General features: G+C 46.3%; 1 protein-coding gene across 1 annotated transcript; it reads left to right on the forward strand.

Moving 5' to 3' along the window:
- The first annotated feature begins 868 nt into the window (after positions 1 to 868).
- On the forward strand, positions 869 to 19,231 carry slc7a5 (solute carrier family 7 member 5). The gene is made up of 10 exons (XM_023841682.2): positions 869 to 1,679; positions 6,241 to 6,366; positions 11,424 to 11,529; positions 12,658 to 12,702; positions 13,407 to 13,530; positions 13,830 to 13,933; positions 14,287 to 14,383; positions 14,792 to 14,941; positions 15,444 to 15,621; positions 15,720 to 19,231. The coding sequence occupies exons 1-10, from the start codon at positions 1,109 to 1,111 to the stop codon at positions 15,773 to 15,775; spliced, it is 1,557 nt and encodes a 518-aa protein (XP_023697450.1). The 5' UTR covers positions 869 to 1,108; the 3' UTR covers positions 15,776 to 19,231.
- Positions 19,232 to 21,825: the final 2,594 nt, after the last annotated feature.

Consider the following 21,825-nt stretch of genomic DNA (forward strand, 5'->3'; position numbering starts at 1 on the left):
GGAACAAGGGACTTGTAGGGGGATGGAGGGATGGCCGGAGAGATGAGAGGAGCAAAGAAGAGGGACTTCACACAGCCCAATGGGAGATGAGGAGCATAATTACCAAATTCACAATTTAGCAACTTTTTAGTGAACTCTGTACTGGTTAAGTGGGAGAGGTGGGTTTAGGTTAAGCACTTTACTATTAGTATTACCACAGCACTGATGCTGCAACTAAAAGCACATCTTTACTGGCTGCTCTACCTGCGAAGGTGAGCAGTGTGAGAGCAGGGCCCCCTGACAGGCATCGACATTTGCCTAACCGGTGAGTGGACTGGACAGAAGTGATGCTGGTCAATGAGAAATGCCATTAGAAGAGGTCAGTCAAGTTCAGAGTCAACCATAAGAAAGTATTCCCAAACAGGGGTCTTCACTCACAGGGGTGGTCAGCTGAAAAAAAATAACCAGTAAAAATATCATTAAAATAGCAGCTTTATAAAAGCAACCAAATATGTCTGATTTTCATTATGTAGAGCCTGAGGCTGCGCTCCGCTGGCCCTCACCTAAGCACATGAAAGGAAAAGAACTCAAACAGGATAAGGCAGCGTCTGGAAGACGGATCCTAACCGGCATTCCAGCCTCCATCCATGCACCTCCAACCACTCCTAGGCTACTGTTGCTATGGCACAACGTGAAAACAGCAGATCACAACAAAACACCCATGTTTCCCTTCATAGACCGTTTAACTTTGCACTTTCAGTGAACCAGTATACCTGTAAATGTGCAGTATGTCCATCAATATATGAAACTATATGAGAGTTTGAATTCTGTTTCAAAGCATTGCGAAACTCTAGGTGGCGCAGTTGCGAACTCCCGGCTTTGTCTTTTTAGTAAGAGCAGCATCAGCAGGAGGAGTCAACCATGACCCTACTACATAAACGCCAAGACGGCTGTGATCCGTGAGGTGTTCGTCCTGATAGAGCAGAGGAGCTGCTGAGTCTCCGGTGTACGATCAGCGTGTTCCGCTATCCCGCATCTCAGACCCGGCCGCTGCGCACCACGGTTCAGCCGTTTCATCTGCAATCGGCGCATCGGCGGGGGAGGTTTTTTGTTCCCGTATAGAGGAACAATGTCAAGTTTAAAAAAGCGAAGCTCAAACTCGTCGGCGGAGCGAGATGAAGAGGAGCAGGTGACCGAAAAAATGCTTTCCCCTGGGGAGAACGGAAGCGCGGCCCGAAACCGAGCTCAGGGGAGACCAAACGGGGACGGGAATGACGCCGGGGAGGAGACGGTCGTCCTTCAGAGAACGATAACTCTAATGAATGGCGTAGCCATAATCGTGGGTACCATCATAGGATCGGGCATCTTTGTGACCCCGACTGGGGTGGTGAAGGAAGCCGGTTCCGTTGGACTGTCGCTCATCATCTGGACCGTTTGTGGGGTTTTCTCCACGGTGGGAGCGCTGTGCTACGCCGAGCTGGGCACCACAATTACCAAGTCGGGCGGAGATTATGCCTACATCCTGGAGGTGTACGGCTCGTTGCTGGCTTTCCTCAAGCTCTGGATAGAGCTGCTCATTATCCGACCCTCGTCGCAGTACATTGTCGCCTACGTCTTCGCCACCTACCTGCTAAAGCCCATCTTCCCCATGTGCCCGGTCCCCGAAACCGGAGCCAAAGTGGTCGCATGTCTCTGCATATGTAAGTATTACCGGCGTCCACAACCGTATTTTAACTATCATCGTCTCTCCGAGCTGCGCTTGTTTCAGTGCATCTGAATTACATGTGGAGTCTTATTACACCTGCTCGGCTCATGTGTATTAAGCCTTAAGTCAATCAAAGTACAGGGCTTGGGTTTATTATCATATTGTTACCCGTATAAACAAATTCTTGGTTATAGTTTATTCCATGATGATCACAAAGGGGTCTGATGCAATTCCCATTCACTTTGGGCTCAGACTCCCCTCTTTCTACGTCATGTAATCCACGCGGTAGTTCTCGGGTTTGGTTTTTCTTGGTTATCGTATTGGCACCCTAGTATAAACGAGCTGGTGGTTATGGTTTGTTGGAAGCGATGTTAATTTCGCAGAAAATACCATTCTGTTGGATACGAACGAAGGGAACCGAGTCTTTTTATCGGCCCAAATGTCACTGCCTGCCCCACATCCACTCCACTCCCCTTTACCCGAACCATCAGTGACAGGAGGTAGTCATTGTCGAGCTGGGTTCCTTAAAGGCAGAATGAGCAGGATTTGTGCCAATTATTTTTTTCTTCTTGTATCTATTGCAAGAATCTCATTCAAGCCGAGGGAACTTTTAAATCGACAAAGCAGAGGGATGTGTCGTCACCTTCTATAATGTTTACAGTGCAGACCGTTGATAAGATGTAATTAAGGTGTGGCAATACGAGTAAGTTAGTGCTGTTAAACCTAGTCCACAAATTCGAAATGAAGTTATATTGGTGGGATGTATAAATCTGAATCTGATCCGAATCTTAACCTAATATATCCTAGTTACTATTTCACATACAAACCTAGTAACATCACGTACGCCCCCAAGAAAAAGAAAAAAGGACTATGAGGAAGGGAGCCATAAGATCCGGCCAATTTTAAAGAGCCGTAATTACAATCGCTATTTGTTACATGGCAATCAGAAAGGGGTCTGATGTAATCTCCATTCACTTTGGAGTCAGACTTCTTTCTATTTGCATAATGTAATTCGTGCCGTAGTTGCATCAACCAGGTTGTGCGCCATCTCGTAGTTTCCGTGATGAAAGCTTTGGCTTATGGTAAATTATGAGTAATCCCACGTGTCTGGGTGACATTTGCAGCGATCGATTCATTTAACACAGGTAAAATAAATAAAATTGAAGAGTGTAGTTAATTGGCCGGCTCCATATACACACAATATACACAGACGGTTAAATTTACTGAATGGTGAAATATATGGAGTATTTCTATTATTAAATGATGAGTGTAACTAACAGCATTGGTTATTTCAAATTCAGAGCTCGAGACTTTGTGTTTATGTCCGGGTTTTCTTTTACTGTCACAGTCGCGCATACGCTTTAAAACGCACTGTAAAACTACGAAATCGTTATTTTAAATCGACCGTAGTGTAATAGGCACAATAGAAGAATGAACAGAGGAAAGGGGTGATATCAATACGATTTGTGTTGAATTGGGAATATAACTTAATTTTAAATATAATACGTTATGTATTTTTCATTGTAAAAATGCCTGCGGTTGTCTGCATCGATGCCCACGTATATTAGTTGTCCGTTAAAAAGTGTTTCTTTTGTGCGTGGTAAGCCGATCATCTCAGATCCACGTGTTTGCCATTCCTCTAAAGGTTTCAGTGTAAGCAGGGCGCAGCCTGCCGCCCACAACAGTCCAATCTCTTATGACTTGACCCTACGTACTTCTGACTTTGACAAAGAAACAACATGCATGAATCCAGTGAAAATGCCTGACATAGCTTGTCTCTTATACGGTCTGCCCAGCAGTACCATGCCCAATAATCTTTGAAGAATCCAGGATTAGCGAGGGATCACCTTAATATGTGCCGACAAATTAAGCAGCCAGTCACAGAGGGGACCTGGGGCCGCCCTGGTTCAAATTGTCCCCTTTTCCCTCTGCCTGGTTATTATCAATCCCAGTCTTCACTATGCATTTGTGGTCATAAAAGCAGTCACCTGATAAATGCCACAGCAAAGCAACATGCTTCATGCTTCTTTACTCACCAAACTAAGAGGTCCAGACTTTTATTCTAAGTGCTCGATTTATAATTTTTCTACCACACTGGCCATATGCAGAAAGAGTGGCCTCTGTGTGGCTTCAGAGGAGGGTAGTGGATGTGACACAGAACCCGAATTCTACAGCCTTTATCTGCTTGTCCTGAGGGGTGACACCAAATTTGTCCATGATTGGTTGGAAAGTTGATAATCTGGGATTTTGTCTGTAGTATAGCCAGGGCTGCTCGATTATGACAAAAATCATAATCGTGATTATTTTGGTTAATATTGATTGACCTAATATCGATGATCTGAAACGTGATTATTTAACACGATTAGCCATTGACTTTGGAAATACCATGCGTTTATCAAACTATTAAAAAAGGAAGCATCATTGCGAAATGAAATGTGGTGCAATAATCATTTTATCTAGATTATTTTGTTATGATAATCGTTGAAAGTCAAAATTGTAATTTGATGAACTGCAAGGTATGGCAATGGATGAAGTCACTGCGCAGCTGCAATTTTGGCCGCACCCTCAGCAGCTCAGAGACGTAGCTCATTGTTTGCCAAACCCGATTTGGCGGTAGACTGGTCGCGTGTCTGCAAAAAAGAGGAAGCCAGAAACCCGCAGTGGGGAGCATCAGTGTTTCGCACATATATCACACTCTGGCTTCTCTATTTAAACATAAACTGCCTGACTCTCCCTTATCGGCATGCAGATGTGTGATGGCGTGGCCAGTTAGGCAAACCGGGGTGGAGCTGGAGCTCTGCGTCTGTCCTGCCTCGTCTCTGCTGCGAGGATCTGCTTAGGAGAGTCTTATCAGGAAGTCTCACGGATGCAATGAGCGCGGTGATAAGTCAAGAACCAGTCATGACACGTACGGGTAGCTGGTGAGAAACCTCCTTCATTGACATGTGATATTTAGGCTGGTTGGGCATTTCAAGGCCGCCGTGCTGTTTCGCTTGATATGAAAGCCATGTTGTTTGCTCCATATTGGTGAAAGATGCCTGCAGTAAAGTCATCTTCTGTGTGATGCGTCCTGCCTACCATGGACCCAGATATAGTGCTTAAGCTGCATGCCACTCACGACATTGACCTGTATTCACGTTACCAGCCTTTACCTCTCTTTAGCTTCTGTTTTTCTTGCTGTGTCTGTATCAAAGTAAGTCATCTAATCCCTCTGGAGACAAAAATATCAAGAATGACACAAATCAGGCTGAACTCCAAATCGCTCAGCAGCCCTCATTATAGGTTTTTATTTTATCAGTTTGGGGGGCAAGAGGGTCATGTACCCAAGGTGTATAAAGCAATTTAATGTACAAATTATTCACTTGTTGCCCAAGTGTGCTAATGGTTTAAAAATTGAAGGGTAGCTTTGACAAAGATTCAGGAGTTTAAAGTTGTCCTTGATTCAGCTCTCGCCACCTCTGCACTGACCAATCAGTAACGGTTTAGAAACTCTTTTGATTATTGAATATAGAGGCTGTGCAACGTTATTTTTCACTTTGCCAGGTAATCAGGATGCATTCTGGGTACTGTAGGCTGTTCTCGTGTCCAGGAGTAAAGATGCTTTGCTTTATGCAAGGTGCTGTGAAAATTTGGCTGCCACTCCGCGCATGCAGGAAAGCGGAGGGGTGGGACCTCATAATCGGTCGTCTAGGGACCGGGACCCCACCCCCGCAGTGCTCTCAGTCTAGGGGTCGGAGGAGGCCTCCTTGCTGTCCCCTGGCAGTCCCTCCCCAATCAGCGTCCTCCTTGTTTATGTAGCCCTTTCACTGGCAAGGCAGGGGCGCGAAAAGGCGGGCTGGGGCTGGGCGATGGCGGGGGAGAGGGGGCGGGTCACCGTAGCTGCCACACGGCCTCCTTCCCAGCTCTGCCCCCCACTGCTCTGTCACACACAGCCCCTGTCTGGCTCTGCTCACTGTCCACCAGTATTTTCCCTCCATTTCGCCCATGTTTCCCGCCTTTGTCCAGGGTTGGGGGGGGGGGGGGGATGGGGGGCTCTTTTTGGCGCCCTTTCAGGAAGGCTTAGGGCTCATTGTCCTGTGCGATTTATAGCAGAGCTTATTCGTTAATTTACTGGGGTAGGCCTGAAAAGCCCAGGGATGTGGGGGGGGGGGGGGTTACTGTAATTTTGTGAGTTGCGTGCTTGGGGAGGGGCCACAGGATGCCGCTGTGTGTTTGTGGTGCCACGTAGCGACCCACGCCGGGGGCACAGACATCCTGTGGGTACCACTCCGGGAACCAACCTCAGATTCAGTCGGGTCCTTATGTCTTGTAGCATGTGACATGGTTATATTTCAGGAAGCGCCTGGGGACCTGACCTTTGTTCTGACTCTGTATCAGGTGATGTTACTGAGGAAAGAAGCTGGAGAGGAATGTGCGTGCTGTCAAATCCCCGAAAGCTCGCCGCTGTTTCACCTTTGTACCATAGCTATAATTTTTCAGCCTTAAAAAAGCGATGGCTGTAAAGTTGCACTGGCTGAGCGTGTCCATAATGCAGTGTGTGTGGCTCTGTGTTGCAGTGCTCCTGACTTCTGTGAACTGCTACAGTGTGAAAGCGGCCACGCGGGTCCAGGATGCCTTCGCTGCCGCCAAGCTGCTGGCCTTGGCGCTCATCATCATCATTGGCTTCATCCAGATCGGCAAAGGTGAGCTGGGGGGTTAGTGTGTGCCCCCTCCTAGGTAATGGGCATCTTTCTCCTGGTTTATGATGATGATGGGGTTTTGGGGAACACACCGCTGTTGCTATGGTAACCGCACAAAATGACCATTCTTAATGGCTTAATGGTGGACAGAGTGACCCTAAACTGATGTTTCTATAAACCTTGTTAGACAGTTAAAAGAGAGGAGGGGGATTCTCACATCACCATCACATGATTGGGGGGGGGGGGTCGCCATGGTTCTTGAAGAGTCAGGTCAGCTTGCCAGCCTTCGGCCCCGAAGCGCCAAGGGCTACGGTCCAGCCCGCTGGGGTCCATTATTCAGCAGCCCCCCCCAGACCCAGATGGCAGATGGATGGGGGGGGGGGGGTGGAGGCTTGGCAGAACCGGCGCTCTCTGGCTGACAGGCGGGGGGGGACGGGGGGGCTGTGGAATGCCCCAGTGCCCCTCTCTCTTCTTGACTCTCCTTGGGCGGCTCTATGGCAGCGATGGTGCACATCTCTACTGGACATTCCTCAAAGTGTTTAAAGTGCTTTATGTCTCAGTATCTGGCCAAATAAATCCTATATATCCTCAATCTCCTAAGAAGCCTTCAAAGTGAATGTTAGCAAGGCGATTCCAGCCCTACCAGCGGGACATATCATGGGCACAAAACTGAAGCTGCAGGTGGCTCAGTGGGTGGCGCTGTTGCCTTACTCCTTCTGGGTTGGGGGCTGACATGCCACCTCTGGACTGCGTGTGCAGTTTGCATGTTCTGCGTGTGCAGTTTGCATGTTCTCCCTGTATCGTATGGATGTGCTCCTGCAGCCCAAAGTCATGCGACTACGCTTATCGGCATCTCTGAGTTGCCCGTGGGGTGTGGGTGTGTGTTACGGGTGTGCTAGACCATGGTGGACCTCAGCGTCATGCCCTCTGCTGCCTGCGATAAACAGCTGGAACCCCCAACAAGCAGGTGATGATCCTGTCTGGTACTGCCTGTATCACCGTTATGAGGCGTGACGCCAGTGCTCTGACTGGAAGAGTCGTATTGCAGTTCCTCCTGAAACTTATTTGCATAACATTTTTAATCACAGCTGGCTTTGGCCCATGCATTCCCGCTGCTGTACGGTCAAATTCATCTCGCTTAAGACAATACATAACCCTAAACTGTGCAAAACGTACATTAATTTTCATCGCAAAGAACTGGTGCCCCTTGTTGTATAGTGATTGTAGACGGATGGTAAGTTCTCCTTTTTTATTTCTAGGGGATACCTGTGGTTTACCTCACAATCGTTCACTGAATGGCTGAAATGCTAGGCGGTGTACCTGGTTCAGGTGGTCAGAGCTGTAACATGAGCCATTAATATAAACCTGTTCTTTTATGAATGCTTCTGCATCCAATCAGTGTTGAGAGCAGGGAGAACTTACTTCTGATTGGTCAATTCCCATTTACCATAAGACAGTCATTCTTTAGACACAGAGTGAGTTAAGCCCCCGTTCTGATATGGCTTCTGAGGACTGTTCACCTTTAAAAAATGAATCACAGATATAATGGTCCCTCAATGGAACTTCAGATCTCCTTCTTGGCTAGTGGCTAACCTGCCGTCAGAGAGCAGCCTCTGACACCTTCCCCAAGGGGTGTGTGTGTGTGTGTGTGTGTGTGTGTGTTAGGTGTGGGGAAATCGGATCTCCCTCTGGTTTATTTACAAGCTCGTCCAGCCGGCCCCGCTAATGTCGTGTTCGGCTTCTCCCTCCGGTCCTGCAGCACAAAGCTCACACTCTTCACACATGAGCACCCAGCCACCTGTTTTCCGCTGTTTACCAGCTCCACCCACCACCTCCCCCCCCACTCTGTCGACCCAGTTTCACTGATCCACCTCCCAGCCTGTCCTCCACAGCCAGCGTTACCAGCAAAGGTGTTGTTACTGGGCAGAAAACAGCGACAGGTCATTCGTTAGCTAAGTGTCGTCGGCGCTGGACACTCGGCTGGGCTGACGTGAGGCGCTTGAGGTGGGGTTGACCTTTCACCTGCTCGCCCACCACCGATGCTTGTTTGTTGTGTTTTGTGAGAAGAGGCATAGGGGCTGCTAATGGTGGACGTGGCCTAATTGGAGAGCCAATGAAAAGTTGGGAGGTGAGGACTTCCTGCTTTGGCTCAGGCGTCTCTGCTCGTTTGTGTGTCAATGAGTTAAAATGTAGTGGGGATACACACACTGCAACATTAAGGTGGGGCTGTAAGAGTTAATGCCTCTCTGGTGCAGTGTAGAATATCTCTCTCTCTCTCTCTCACACACACACACACATACACACAGGTTTGTAATTATATCTTTGTGGGGACACTCCATTAATTTCTAAGGGGAAATCTCTACTCTCAAAATGATGACCTTAATCCCTACCGAGTCCTAAACTTAACCATAAGTAACCAAACAAAATACAAGACTTTTGGCATCTTTAGTTTTCTGATTGCATTTGCAGATCTTTGTGGGGACTTGAAAAATGGTACCCCACAACATCAAAATAACAGGTTTTTATTACATTGTGGGGAACAGTTGGTCCCTGCAAAGTAATATAAACATAATACACACACACACACACCTGCTGGTGAGCTCCGGGTTCAGAGCCAGGTGTGATTCGGTTATGTTTTCCTGTTACTGATCGGTGGGCCTTTAGAACAGTTCTGTAGGGTATGAAACCTGCTTTTCTAACATTTTCTTCTGTTGGTTCCTGTTACATTTTGTAAAGCCTCAGTCATGCCTCGAGAATAAAGACTCATTTGTCTGTGTCCTTTGTCTGCTCCATTAATTAAAACCTGAGCAACACAGACTAATTCTCATGGTAATTAGAGCAAGTTAGTGCTAGTACTTGGAAACAAAAACACTTTTATTTTACTATCGCCATTTTGGCAGAGCCACATCTAAGTATGCTGTACACCTGCTTCAGGTTATACTTTTCAACCATTTTCACCATCCAAAACACCTTTCAGCTGCTAATATCGCCCATTTACAAGACTTGTTTGTCTGTAGTTGTCAGTCTAAGTAGTGGTCTGTTGAATAATGAATTTAAAGTGAGTACTTGAAGTACTGGGTGGCAGCACACACTGAGGTGTAGCTCTGAGTAGAGGAGCGGGGGAAATTGATTCAGATACATTTTGCAGTTCTTTAAGGTATAATTTTAGATTGCTGCGAGAGTTAAAATTGATTTTAAACATATCATTTTAAACATAGTATTACTGTAATTATGTTGGTCACATTTGTTACTACCAATGAATTTGCTCTGCTGCAGACACATTTCATTAAAGACTCACATGCACCAGCCTGGTGTGGTCCCATCATGAAGGTGTGCAGAGACTCCTCCAGCACGTCTCAATTTAAATTCCGAGTTTGGACAAACTTTGGATTGTGTAAAGTAAACAGACACCTAGACATGGGTACGGCTATCTGCATGATTTACCACGGTGAAATATTGTGGCAGCACTAACTTTCACATGCTTCTTTTCTGACACCCCTAATTGGATGATTGCATGGCAACGACCCTTGACACAGTAGCATAATAAAACTCTTTAATGTGAGAAGGTACAGTCTTTACTAGGGGTGTAAAAATGCATAAAAGTCAATGTTTGGTAAATGTGGGATACATTTTCAGAAACATATCCCAGTTCGGAATAACAAAGCCGACAGGTTTGGGCTTATCGACTACTCTCTCTCCAGTGTAGGTGTAATTTCCTGTGAGCCAAAATGTTCCCACACTGCCAGTTATAGCTGACTATAACCAGCATTAGCCATAATCATAGCCATAAAATATATACATATTATAGAGAAGTACAGAATAATATGTAGTGCAATACAGAATAATATACAGAAGTACAGGAGTTCTACTGTATATTATTCTGTATTGCACTGCATATTATTCGGTACTTCTCTATATTATGTATATATTTTAGTTAGTTATTGTAACTTTGGTTATTGTAACTGTTTTGCCTCACTCAAATTCTGTTTTTGTTTTGCACAGTCCAAGGGTCCTTCAGGGTACATTTCACTACATGTTGTACTTGTATAACCATGTATGTGACGGACAAGGTATCTTGTATCTTGGAAAAAAAACAAACAAACATGAAATATGAAAAGAGAAGGTGATTTGGTTCTTTATTATGGGTGATATTAAAGTAATAATGTGCTTCAATCCGGCATAGAGCAGTGCATCATGGTTAATAGTGTAACTAAAATAGTTATGTATTTAACATGTGTAATACAGAGTCACCTCTCCATTGACTGCATTACAGTGACTAAAGTAGCTAGGATTATTTTGGCATTGATACTCGGGGGGGACAGGTTGGCAGGTTGCTCACATATCGATATGGGCCGATGGAATATGGCCGCCTTCATGTGAGCCCAAAAGCAAACGGTAGCTGCATTTACTGTATTATCACCAAGGGAGAATTTTATCTCTAAATGCTGCTTTCAAGGCCATTTGGGTCCAGCGAGAGGATGGGTGGGGGAATGGAGCAGCCGTTTCAGTAGGGCTTCTCAGAGAAGGCCAGACAGATATTTAGTCTGTCAGCCTCTGCAGCATGTGTCCTTTCCCGCTTCCATCCCTGTGGGAGATTGCTATCCCTTTAGCCAGTTAAATGCTGAGCGAGTTGCTGGGAATGTGCCTGAGTTTGCTTTTAGGGGCTCAGCATCTCCTTCCCCCTTTTCTGCTGAGTGTCATATGACGAAACACGCGGAGAGGTCACACGGCCCAGAGCGGGCAGCAACAGCACGGGGGTGTCGTTCTGGAGCTCACGAGGGCAGGCTCGTGCGTATCGGGTCACATGGGCCGGGGTTCTGGCAGAAGCAACAAGTGGTTGAATGTCTGTTCTGACCGAAAGGTTCTGTGGGCCATTTAGGCCAAGAATGTGCCCTCCCAACATCCCAACTAGAGAAGAACCCCCCCCCCCCGTTGATTCCAAGTGTGGGATGGGCGACAAGGTTGGTCATTCAGATGAGGCGAATCTGGAACTATGTAAAAGTGCCATTGTTTTCTTCCATCCCTACCCTCAACCCCCAACCCCCACCTTCCTCCTTCAGGTGATACAGATGGTCTCTTGCCAGAAAATGCATTCAAGGGGTCCAGTTCAGACTTTGGGAAAATTGGCCTGGCTCTGTACAGCGGGCTTTTCGCTTACGGCGGCTGGTAGGTGGAGCCATCGAGATCCCGTGCCATTTACAGCTATGCATATCGCCGTAAAGCCACACTAATGCCACACAGCCATCCACCTCCATCAAACAGACAACTCTTTCCGGAATGTTCTGCTGCTCGGAGCTGATGTATTTCGGGTGGGATGAAACTTCAGCTCACCTGCACAGCCGGTCCCTGCCGGGTGTGGCCCAGTGGGAACCAGTCAGACCAACTGGGAGGCTCCATTAGCTGTGGGTTTCTATGCCTGTATTCTGCCCCCCCGTTTCAGCCGAGGCTCCTCATCTCATATTTTCTCCCGCCCTTCAGCAGCCTTCTTTCATTTTCCGGGCTAATGACAGGTCGTCTTCCACAGGAAGTGCTGCTATTTCGATATAATTAGCAAAACGGCTGCCCTGTTCTGAGGCAGTTTAGCCACTGTTAGGTCAGCCAGGTTGGGTCTGCGCCTGCTTGACTGTAATGGCCTAATTCTGCAGTGTATTCACAAAACCCTCCTTTGCTCTGTGTAGGAAGCACACAGGTTTTTAACAGTCACCATGCAAGAAAATGAGGAAACTTATTCAGTGAAACTTCCTTAAGTGATTCATCATGTGGGTTGCATCACTGGGCGTATCTTAAGTGTTTTTAAAACCCATGTTAGCTGTCAAAACCAGACATGTATTAACATTACACTGCACACCAGTGAGAAGCATCTCTCTCGGAAAAACCCGATGTTTCAAGCTCAGCTTGGTTCTAACTTTGAATTGCTACTGGCCCGGATGCCTGCTAGACGTTGCGTTTAAATTTGTTTCCGTTCAGAGAGACTCAGACACTCAAAACCACACCTGGCAGGTCATCTGTCAGCCTGAAAGGGGCCCTCCTCTGCCTTGCACGACATCACCTTAAGACAGACAGCAGTCTTTCATTCTTTACATGAATTGTTTTGATAAGTTAGGCCTTAGAGTTGCCATATTTCTCTTTCTCATTACAGTATGTCATTACAGTATGGTTAGCACTAAATGTTGGGGACTGCAAAGTGACGTGGTTTTTTTCAGCAGTTTAACAGTTAATTTGAAAAGTGGATTTTTGATTGGCTATATTTTTGTTTCACTCAGTGAAGCCACGGTGATTTTTTTTTTTTTACAGGAATTACCTAAATTTTGTCACAGAAGAGATGATTGAACCATACAAGTGAGTATTCACCTCCGCTGTGGGACGGGAGACCTTCTGAAGGCCAACCTGTGCCCTAAGCGTGCTCATCCTCCGCTGGGGGCTTTTAAAGCCAAACACAGGTGCAGCCTGCAGCAGCACAGCCACCATCTCCAGCAATTAACTCGACTGGCCTTTAATACAGGCTATTTAATTCAACCAGTAACAGGGCTGGTTTGATTTAGCTGGAGGCACAAAGACAGCGAGAGCCCATTGCGCGCCGTGACCAGGAGGGGCTGTTGCTTATGCTGCTAAGTGTTTTACACTGGACCTGTCAAGCGAGTAGCTGGGGAGGAAGTGTCTGCATGAGATTCGTCTAAGACTAGGAAGTTTTATTTTAACACTCAAGTGAACAGTAGTTGCTTATTAATAAATTAGTCAAAAGGGTTTCAATCAAGGGTATTTTAATTGCTAGTGATGGGCAAAAGGACGCCTCATGAACCATTTTTGATCCCACTAGATGGTGCTCTTGGTTTACTTTGGGGTATGCTTTGAGCCCTTTTTTGGACAAACAGCACCATTTAGTGGTGTCAAAAATACCACAAATGGTTCATGAAGCGTCGTTTTTGCCATCGCTATTGATTGCCCAAAAGCCTCTGGCTACCTTGTTAGAATAGCGAAGGCAGAACTATGTGGGCAAAGCTGGTGTTAAAGTTCATATCTTCCCCCCTCCCTCGCACCCACAGAAACCTTCCCCGTGCCATCATCATCTCCCTGCCCATCGTCACCGTCGTCTACGTGCTCACCAACTTGGCGTACTTCACCACACTCAGTCCAGAGGACATGCTTGTGTCGGAGGCTGTTGCCGTGGTGAGTGTTTGTGTTTTTGTCTTTATGGGCACATCCTTGAAGTCCTGCTTAAATTTAAATAATGATGCATATCCCTGCAAAACATGCAAACCTCGATATTTGATGGAAATTGCAGACATTTTGGTGCTTGGAGATAAAAACTTTTTCTGTGACCATCTCTTGGCACTCAGACCCACATGTGCAGGATGCAAAGAAACATGGACCTGAGGCTTGACATTAATGGATGCTGCCCTTAACCTCAGTGATGACAGGATTCTGACGGCATTCCTATGGTGGTTCATTCTCTCCATGCCATATAGGATTTTGGGAACTACCACCTGGGTCCGATGGCTTGGATCATCCCAGTGTTTGTGGGGCTCTCCTGCTTTGGTTCTGTCAACGGTTCCCTCTTCACTTCCTCCAGGTACTTCACACACACCACCTACATACTTGGCGTCAGAGGGACGTGGAGACGCCGGCAGATTCAGGTGGCCCGGCACTTTATAGAGGCCCCAAAATGTGCCGCCGGTGTTTCCCATGCCCAGCAAAATATATCCAAAGTGACATTTTGTCAGGGCAACCAGAATTTCAAGATACGCCCCTGCACACACCCACATATACATATACAGTGCTCTGTCTGGTTCTGCGAGAATCCCCCCCAGTAATGGTACTCAAGAGGAGGAGTACTAGTAACTTTTGGTGTGTATGAGACTATACGTTGATGTTGTTATGCAGTGTCTCCAGTCCTGCTAAGCTTCCTTTCTCTTTGTGTTTTAGGCTATTTTTTGTAGGGTCCCGGGAGGGGCACCTACCCAGCCTGCTGTCTATGATCCACCCCAGTTTGCTGACCCCTCTGCCCTCCCTGATTTTCACGGTACATGTTCATTCTCGGCTTTAGGGTCCTCCAGCATGGCTGACATTGTGTTAGCCTGGCTTTTTGTCCTGAGCCTCCCCATACATACTCTTGTGGCCAAATCTTCATGCAACTGACCCCACCTCCCCATGCTGACTTGTTCCCCTGGTACATACTGACCCCACCTCCCCAGACTGACTTGTCCCCCTGGTACATACTGACCTCACCTCCTCAGGCTGTCTTGTCCCCCTGGTACATACTGACCCCACCTCCTCAGGCTGTCTTGTCCTCCTGGTTCAGTAATTGTCATCCTCTTGGTCTGGTAGGAAGTAATGGCATACACCTCAGTATCGGTCTACTGTTTGATACCTGCTAGTCTAGCTACATCTGTATGTAAATGGTCATGCTTGTTTTTCCCTCTCCACTCAGTGCATCATGACGCTGCTCTACGCCTTTTCCAACGACATCTTCTCCGTCATCAACTTCTTCAGTTTCTTTAACTGGCTCTGCATTGCCCTGGCCATCATTGGCATGATGTGGCTACGTTATAAGAAGCCCGAGCTGGAGCGGCCAATCAAGGTCAGCACCGGGCAGGAAGGGGCGGTACCAGCTATCAGCCGACCAATGACGTTGGACGGTTTGAAATTTCGCATTCGTGCAGACAGACAGCGGGGGGATGAAATTGGGGCAGTGTGCACGTGTGAGGCAGGAGTGAGCTAGGCCAGCGTGACAGGAGGACAAAGAGACCCTTTGTGTAAGTCTTCCTCCTCCGGTCACTGCCGGTCTTTATCCTCCTGTGACTGAAGAGCTTTGTCAGAGGGTAGAGGGTCCTTGTTAAAAAGGCAGGTCATAATGAAGCGACTTTAATGAAGAGCCCTGGATGGGGGTAAACTTCACTAATGCTGCTAAATTAAGGAATTTGCAACAAAGCCAATGACCCAGCGCAGGGACTGTCCTACTTCTGCTCAAGCCTTTAATTCATTCAGTGGTCTGCTGCTCTAGTGCTGCACTGCTTACAGGCCATTTATAAACACTGCTCAGGAGGTGTGACAGAGGTGCTGTTGGCTCCTCCCCCTCGCAGGTGAACATCCTGCTGCCTGTGACCTTCGTGCTGGCCTGTCTCTTCCTCATCGTCGTCTCTGTCTGGAAGACACCGCGGGAGTGTGGAATCGGGTTCGGCATCATCGCCACCGGTGTGCCCGTCTACTATTTAGGCGTCTGGTGGCAAAACAAGCCCAAGTGGCTCCTGAACCTCATCTGTGAGTCCCCGTAACCTTTGAGGGGGGGGGGGGGGGGGTTTACTGGTTTCACCATGTATGTCTGTGCATTGCTCGACTGCCTCTGCGTCCTCCTGCAGTCTCATCGACGGCGTTGTGTCAGAAGATCCTGGAGGTGGTGCCCCAGGAATCATGAGCTGGCAGCTCCCTCTGCCCCCCCCCCTCACTGCCTCCCCAAGCCTGAAAGGACCCATACATCTCACACTGTAACAGGCCCCCAGCAAGAGGAGGTGGAAATCTGTGACACACTCGTCTCTTCGTCTACCCCCGCCTCCAACTCTGCATTCCTAATATACTGACTGAAGGGGAGAAGCATGTATTTTTAAATGAGTTTTTTTTGTTTTCGTAGGAGGCAGGTGGGGAAGTAGATACTGAGGGTGGGGCCTGAAATACTGAATCAAAACTATATTAGCACTGCTGTACCTGGAATGCACTTTCCAGATGACATCACCTCATTTTCTGTGTTTGTCTTGTCTTTCAATGTCCCTCAGCATCTTAGTGGTTTTGAACGCATCGTATGTCCAGATCCTTAGCCTCCTGTCCCCTCTATCTTAAAAGGACTACTTTGGTTTTTTCGTTTTTGTTAAATACACCAGTTTCAGCACTTCCTTTCCAGCGTTCCTCACGACCCTGAGTCGACTCGCGAGTGGGACTCAGGCCTGTGCAGGCGCTGATTAAAGGTGGATGGAGCCTCTGGCTTCCATGTCTGCCTAGAGGAATCAGCATGGAGATGTTCAGCCTCCAGGGGGCAGATTTCTGCATCTCTCTTGTATAGAACGGTCCAGAACAAAATACTAGGCCACGCGAAGGGATCCTCAGCTTAGTATTGTGAAGGCGCCCCAGCGCAGGCCTTCGTGGGGCCTGCCACCTGTCCCCCACGTTGGAGAACATTCCCCAAGATCAGACCCTGAGGTCAGGCTCTGCCCAGCAGGCTCAGGCTACAAGTTGAAGGCACATTGTCTTTTGGCCTCACTCGCTATCTGTGCCTTGACTCGATATTTATGATTCAGATCTTTTTTTTAAATCCTCATTGCTAGAATATGGATTTATTTTTATAGCTAAATAATAGCTTTGTATTGCATTTTTAAGTCTGGTTTAATCCTTTTCAGTGCTCTGTAGAGTTCAGTAGAATTTCTGTATTGCCTAACAGGACACACAATCATTTATTATTATTATTATTATTATTGTTGTTGTTGTTCTTGTTGTTGTTTTTGCTCTTGTTGTTGTTGTTGACACTTAATTTGACACATGTTTAACAAATTTCAATATTAGCTGAGATCAGAATTATGATGGTCAGTAATTCATCCAGAATTAGACAGCTACTTTAGTTTTTCTAATATTTTTATCAGTACTGTTTTTACGTGCCTCTGTTTCAAATAGAGATCAGCTGGAAATATCCAGCCTATTTTTTCATTGATGAGATTTTAGAGCATAAAATAGCAGTATGATATGATTTTAGATGAATTCATATTTTATGGCTAGTTTCGATTTGTTACTACTACATTGCTGAGAGAATTAGAGTGGAAACATTTTTTTTAATTTGCTGTTTACTCACATTGTTGGTTTTCTAACACATGCAACATTGATTTAATGAGGTTACAATGCTTAATGACTGGGCTGTTTACATCATTGGGCTCAATGAACTGGGCTCACCACTGTGACATCACAGGAGTCATGGCGCTTTTCCACTGGCATACAGGAACCAGGCTGTACTGACCTATGCTGCGTAGACCCACTAGTTCCAGCTCGCCTCGGTTTTCCACTGCAGAGAAGTCAGCTCGGTAGAGGTGTTGCCAGATTTGGAGAGTAACAGTGAAGTAAAACCAAGGAGACGCTTATTTACTGTTTACGTGGTGAACATTAGTGATAGCCAAATGGTGGCCTCTGTTCAAAAAAGCACTCAAAGCATGCCCCAAGCCAAGATCACCATCTAGTGAGGTCAAGATATACAGCAAATGATTCTTGAAGCTTCATTTGGCCATCACTAGGTTTATGGTTTACTATATGCTAGCATGCAGTACTAGCGGAATTAGCACACGGTTGCATAAATTTGCATCACAAATCCATTCTGTTTAGCCATTCCTTTGTACTTTTTTAAGTATGAGGTTATAAAAAGTTATCAGGAATTTGTCAATACATCTCGATGCGCTACTAATAATTAGTGAAGTATAGAATATGTCCTTTTCCCCTTCAGATAATCTATGAGCAGAACACCAGTATCTCCGTACATTTCATCCAATCAGGTATGGCTCGGCTACAGCTCGGGTGTGGCTTGCATACATTGCAGTTAGACTCAGTTCTTGGCTCAGTTCTTGGTGACAGTGGAAAAGCACCGTTAGCATCATATCCGTGTGTGCGATAGGGAGTGGGTGTTATGGATTACAGGTTGGGGCATCTTGGGGTGTAACATAAGATGTAAGACTGTTGGGAGTGGCAAATGATTTTGTATCACATGAGAAGTAGCTTAATGTCCTCCTGATGAAGAATGAAAGGAAGCTTATTCTTGGGTTTGACATGCGCTGAGGTGTGTTTCTCTCACGTGACACGCCACATTTCTTTGTAACGGAAACTTCAGTGAAGCCACGGCTCGCTCTTCCTTCCTGGTGACGGATTCGATGATTACTGCAAAGCTTTAGTCTCTTGCAGGGAACGCTTTAGTGCTTTAAGATCGGAGTGCGTATCCCTTCCTGAGGAAATCTAAAGTGGTCGATTTCCGTGAGTGCGTTTGATGATTTGTGTCCTTTGAAGGTCTCTTGATTTGAAGCACGGGGCTGTGCCTGGATGGTCCCTGCTGTGGTTCTGCTCTCACATGAGTCGGCCCCGGTCTGTGATGCACGCCCACGCTGGGCCGTCCTGCTTTTTTTTTTGTGATTACGGCTCCAGCTCTTTGTGTCCTGCCTGCTCCTGCGGCAGTCACGCCCTGACATGAGGCCCCACCCCAGGTTCTGTAGCCTCCCAGCGTGGGCTCAGGCTCGATGCAAATATCTTAACTGCTAGTCATGTTTAATTGAAATTCTGGATCCAAACTGTAATGCCCCCCCCCCACCCCAAAACAAGTGCATTTTGTTTTGTGAGCCTCCCAGCCCACGCTGAAAACACCAGGCTTCTGATAATTAATCATTCCGTTTTCTTGTTTGATGAAAAATGCCTAGGATGTTGCTGCTCTCCGCACTGTTTCAGGCAGGATGCTGGTCCTGTGCTCCAGGATCTGTTACGTCTTTTCCCAGCACACTCTGGCCGTAGCTGCCAGCTCTGCGCGCAGACACACGCAGGCACATGCACACGCCTAGGGGTGTGGATGTATGCACACACACACAAACACAAGCTAACATTAGAAAACACGCACAAGCTGTCCCAGAGGCACGTGCGAGGACACACTCCTTTTGTGAATAGGCTCTTCAGGCGTATGATTTGGCTTTTTTGCTACTTAATCTCCTCTGTGCTCACTGGTCTTTGGGACAAAACCCTCAACATTTCTGTAGAAAATGCCAAAAGGTGAAGGTAGTTTTTACTGCACCGTTTGTCATTTGTCTTTTTCTTAAAACTGTCTTTGGCTGTCTGGTGAATACAATAAAAGGTGACACTGTGCAGAGAGCTGTGTGCGAGGTGTGTTTCTGCAGACCTGTGTGTTCCAGAGTGTTCCCCGTGTGATTTCCCTCCACGTGCTCCATGCAGCTTCTCAAAGCTGAAGTTTCTCTCAGCCAGACCGTTGGTTCCTCAAGTCAGATGACCAGGGGTCATGTGATCATTTCTGGGGAGGCCTGGGGCAGAGGCAGCCATGATCAGGACCATGTGACTGGGGACGCGGAGCTCTGACACGGAGCTCTGCTGGTTCCCTTGGCTTCAGGCTTTCATAAAGACTCTAGAGGGATGTGTCTGTACATGTGGTTCTGCCCTTTGCGGGTCACCCTCTGTGTTCCCTCCCTTCTGTCTCATCGCACGTTTGCACGAAATGCCTGAGTGCATCCCTCTCACAGGCCCCCTGGCATCTCCTGGTAACACAGAGAGATCATGGCTCTCCATCCTCTACTTTCACATTTTATAAGTTCACTGGCTGTAAAGTTTGCCGACTACTTACAATGCAATTCATTTTAAAGATTTCACATCAACCCAGGTTGCCAAAAAAGTCATATCACCTGAAGTCATATGATCTCAGTTTACTTCCTATCAGTGGAAGTATTAGGCTGTGCTATGTGTTGTTTATCTTCCAGATATGCTTTTCATTCCCTATTAAAATCCATCCTTCCATTATCCGTACCTCTTGTGCGGTATGAGGTTGAGCTGAATGAAAGTCTACTTCAGAGAGTACTGAATAGAATGATGTTAGTATGATAATGTTTAATGTACAATAGGAGAGAATTGCCTGGTGAATTCACTTCAATTACCTCTTGAATTCAATGAAACTGCCCACTTAACTCATATTTGCAAGCAAATATTTTCTTTGTTTGGGCCATAGAGTTATACATTGAAAAAGACTCATCACACTGTATGAAGTGTGAACAGCATAAGAATAATGTGACTGGGCATAACACTTGACAGGTAGTCTCAGACTCACAGCTTGGTCCTCGCACTCTTTCTTGGAGCTCATAGGTGGCTGTCCAAATGCCTGTAGCACCCTGTCCTATGTGCTTATACCGGGTCCTCCTGATTCTGTTTCTCACTACTGGAAAACTTTCAAAGAGGGCTGAAATAAATCGGAGACACTCCGCCCAGATCAAAGAGGGGTTGTTTATGGGTATTTCTTCTCTATTGTTAGGGGATGAAAGGTAAGATAAACCATATAGAATGGCCGTCAGATCTGGGATTCAATCAATGAAGGTCATGTTTGTTTTAGTGTGCTTGTGTTTCGAAGGCATGGCACCACTGAGGACCCCTTGGCAGACCTCCATAATGTCAGACTTCTCTGTTTTCTTATATTTTTGCTGCTCTGTCCCAGTTCACTGGAAGTACCTATGATGAGGCACGATGTTTAGCGTTATAGTGCTTTATTTGAGTATCCCAGGAAGCTGCCGGCTCAGCTAGGGCCACAGCCTTTTAGATCTCGGCTCTCCTCCCTCGTCTCCTCTCTAAGCTGTCTGGGATTCCTTATCACCTGGGCACCATTTTGGCCTTGGTTCCTTCTCCTTGTCCTTTAAGCTCTCTCAGCCTGGCCTTAATACCCAGCTTAGATAAAGTGAGAATAAAAGCAAGTGCATTAACTATGTAAGGATGATTTCATTACAAGCCATGCATTATATGTTTTTATCTCCCAAACCTATTAAACATTTTTATTGTGTACGACCCACGTCACAGTCATTAACAGTGCATAGCTAAGAGCAAAGCTAGTCGTTGGTTCCAAATCGCCTGTTGCTAAGGCCAACGGCTGGTCTTTGTGCACAAACATGTAAGCCAAAGGTGTGGTAAGCATGGCAGGTTAATACACTCCAAGCCGTGCATTATACATTTTTAAACACTTGACTGCTAAATATCTACCTTACCTATCCACACATACATATACATATAAATGTCTCCAGTCAATGTCTAATGATTAATTTAGCTTATGTACCTCTTGATATTCCGCTGGATTATGAGTAAAATCCAGCTTCTTTTTACTGATTATTATAATTTGACTTTCCCCATTTATAATGTGCTTACAATCTCACATTGATTTCTTCCTGTGATTCAACTGGCCAACATTACAAATGTATAAATTAAAATAAAGTAAGCAAAATAATAAGCAATTAATCAACACACAGAATTCAAGAGGGAGGTGGTATTAAAAACAATAATACACAAGATAAACCTCAATCAATGCCAGACAAAATAATGAAAAATGGCATAGCAGTGCAGTACAAGTTTCATGTTGGAACCTAGTCCCCCAAATGAGGACTTAAGACAATCAAATATAGTCTTTCCCGAACACAGCATGCTTGCCCATAGCTGTTAATAGGAGGTCTAGGACCAGGCAGTCTGATTGTATGGAAAAATACTGCACAGTATCATGTACTATATGAATCTGTTACTCCACCATGTCCGGTGCTCCACTCAGGGGAGCTGTAAAGGAGGGGACATTTGGGATGGCTCCCAAGGGCCCCTGATTGACAGGAGCCATAAATAATTTGGCAAACAATTGGACTGGCCTGGATTGGGGGCCGATTATGATATGCATTTTGGACCCAAAATCTCTGTAGAACCCCTAACTGTGCC

Source organism: Paramormyrops kingsleyae, chromosome 13, assembly GCF_048594095.1.
Source record: "Paramormyrops kingsleyae isolate MSU_618 chromosome 13, PKINGS_0.4, whole genome shotgun sequence".
NCBI lineage: Eukaryota > Metazoa > Chordata > Actinopteri > Osteoglossiformes > Mormyridae > Paramormyrops > Paramormyrops kingsleyae.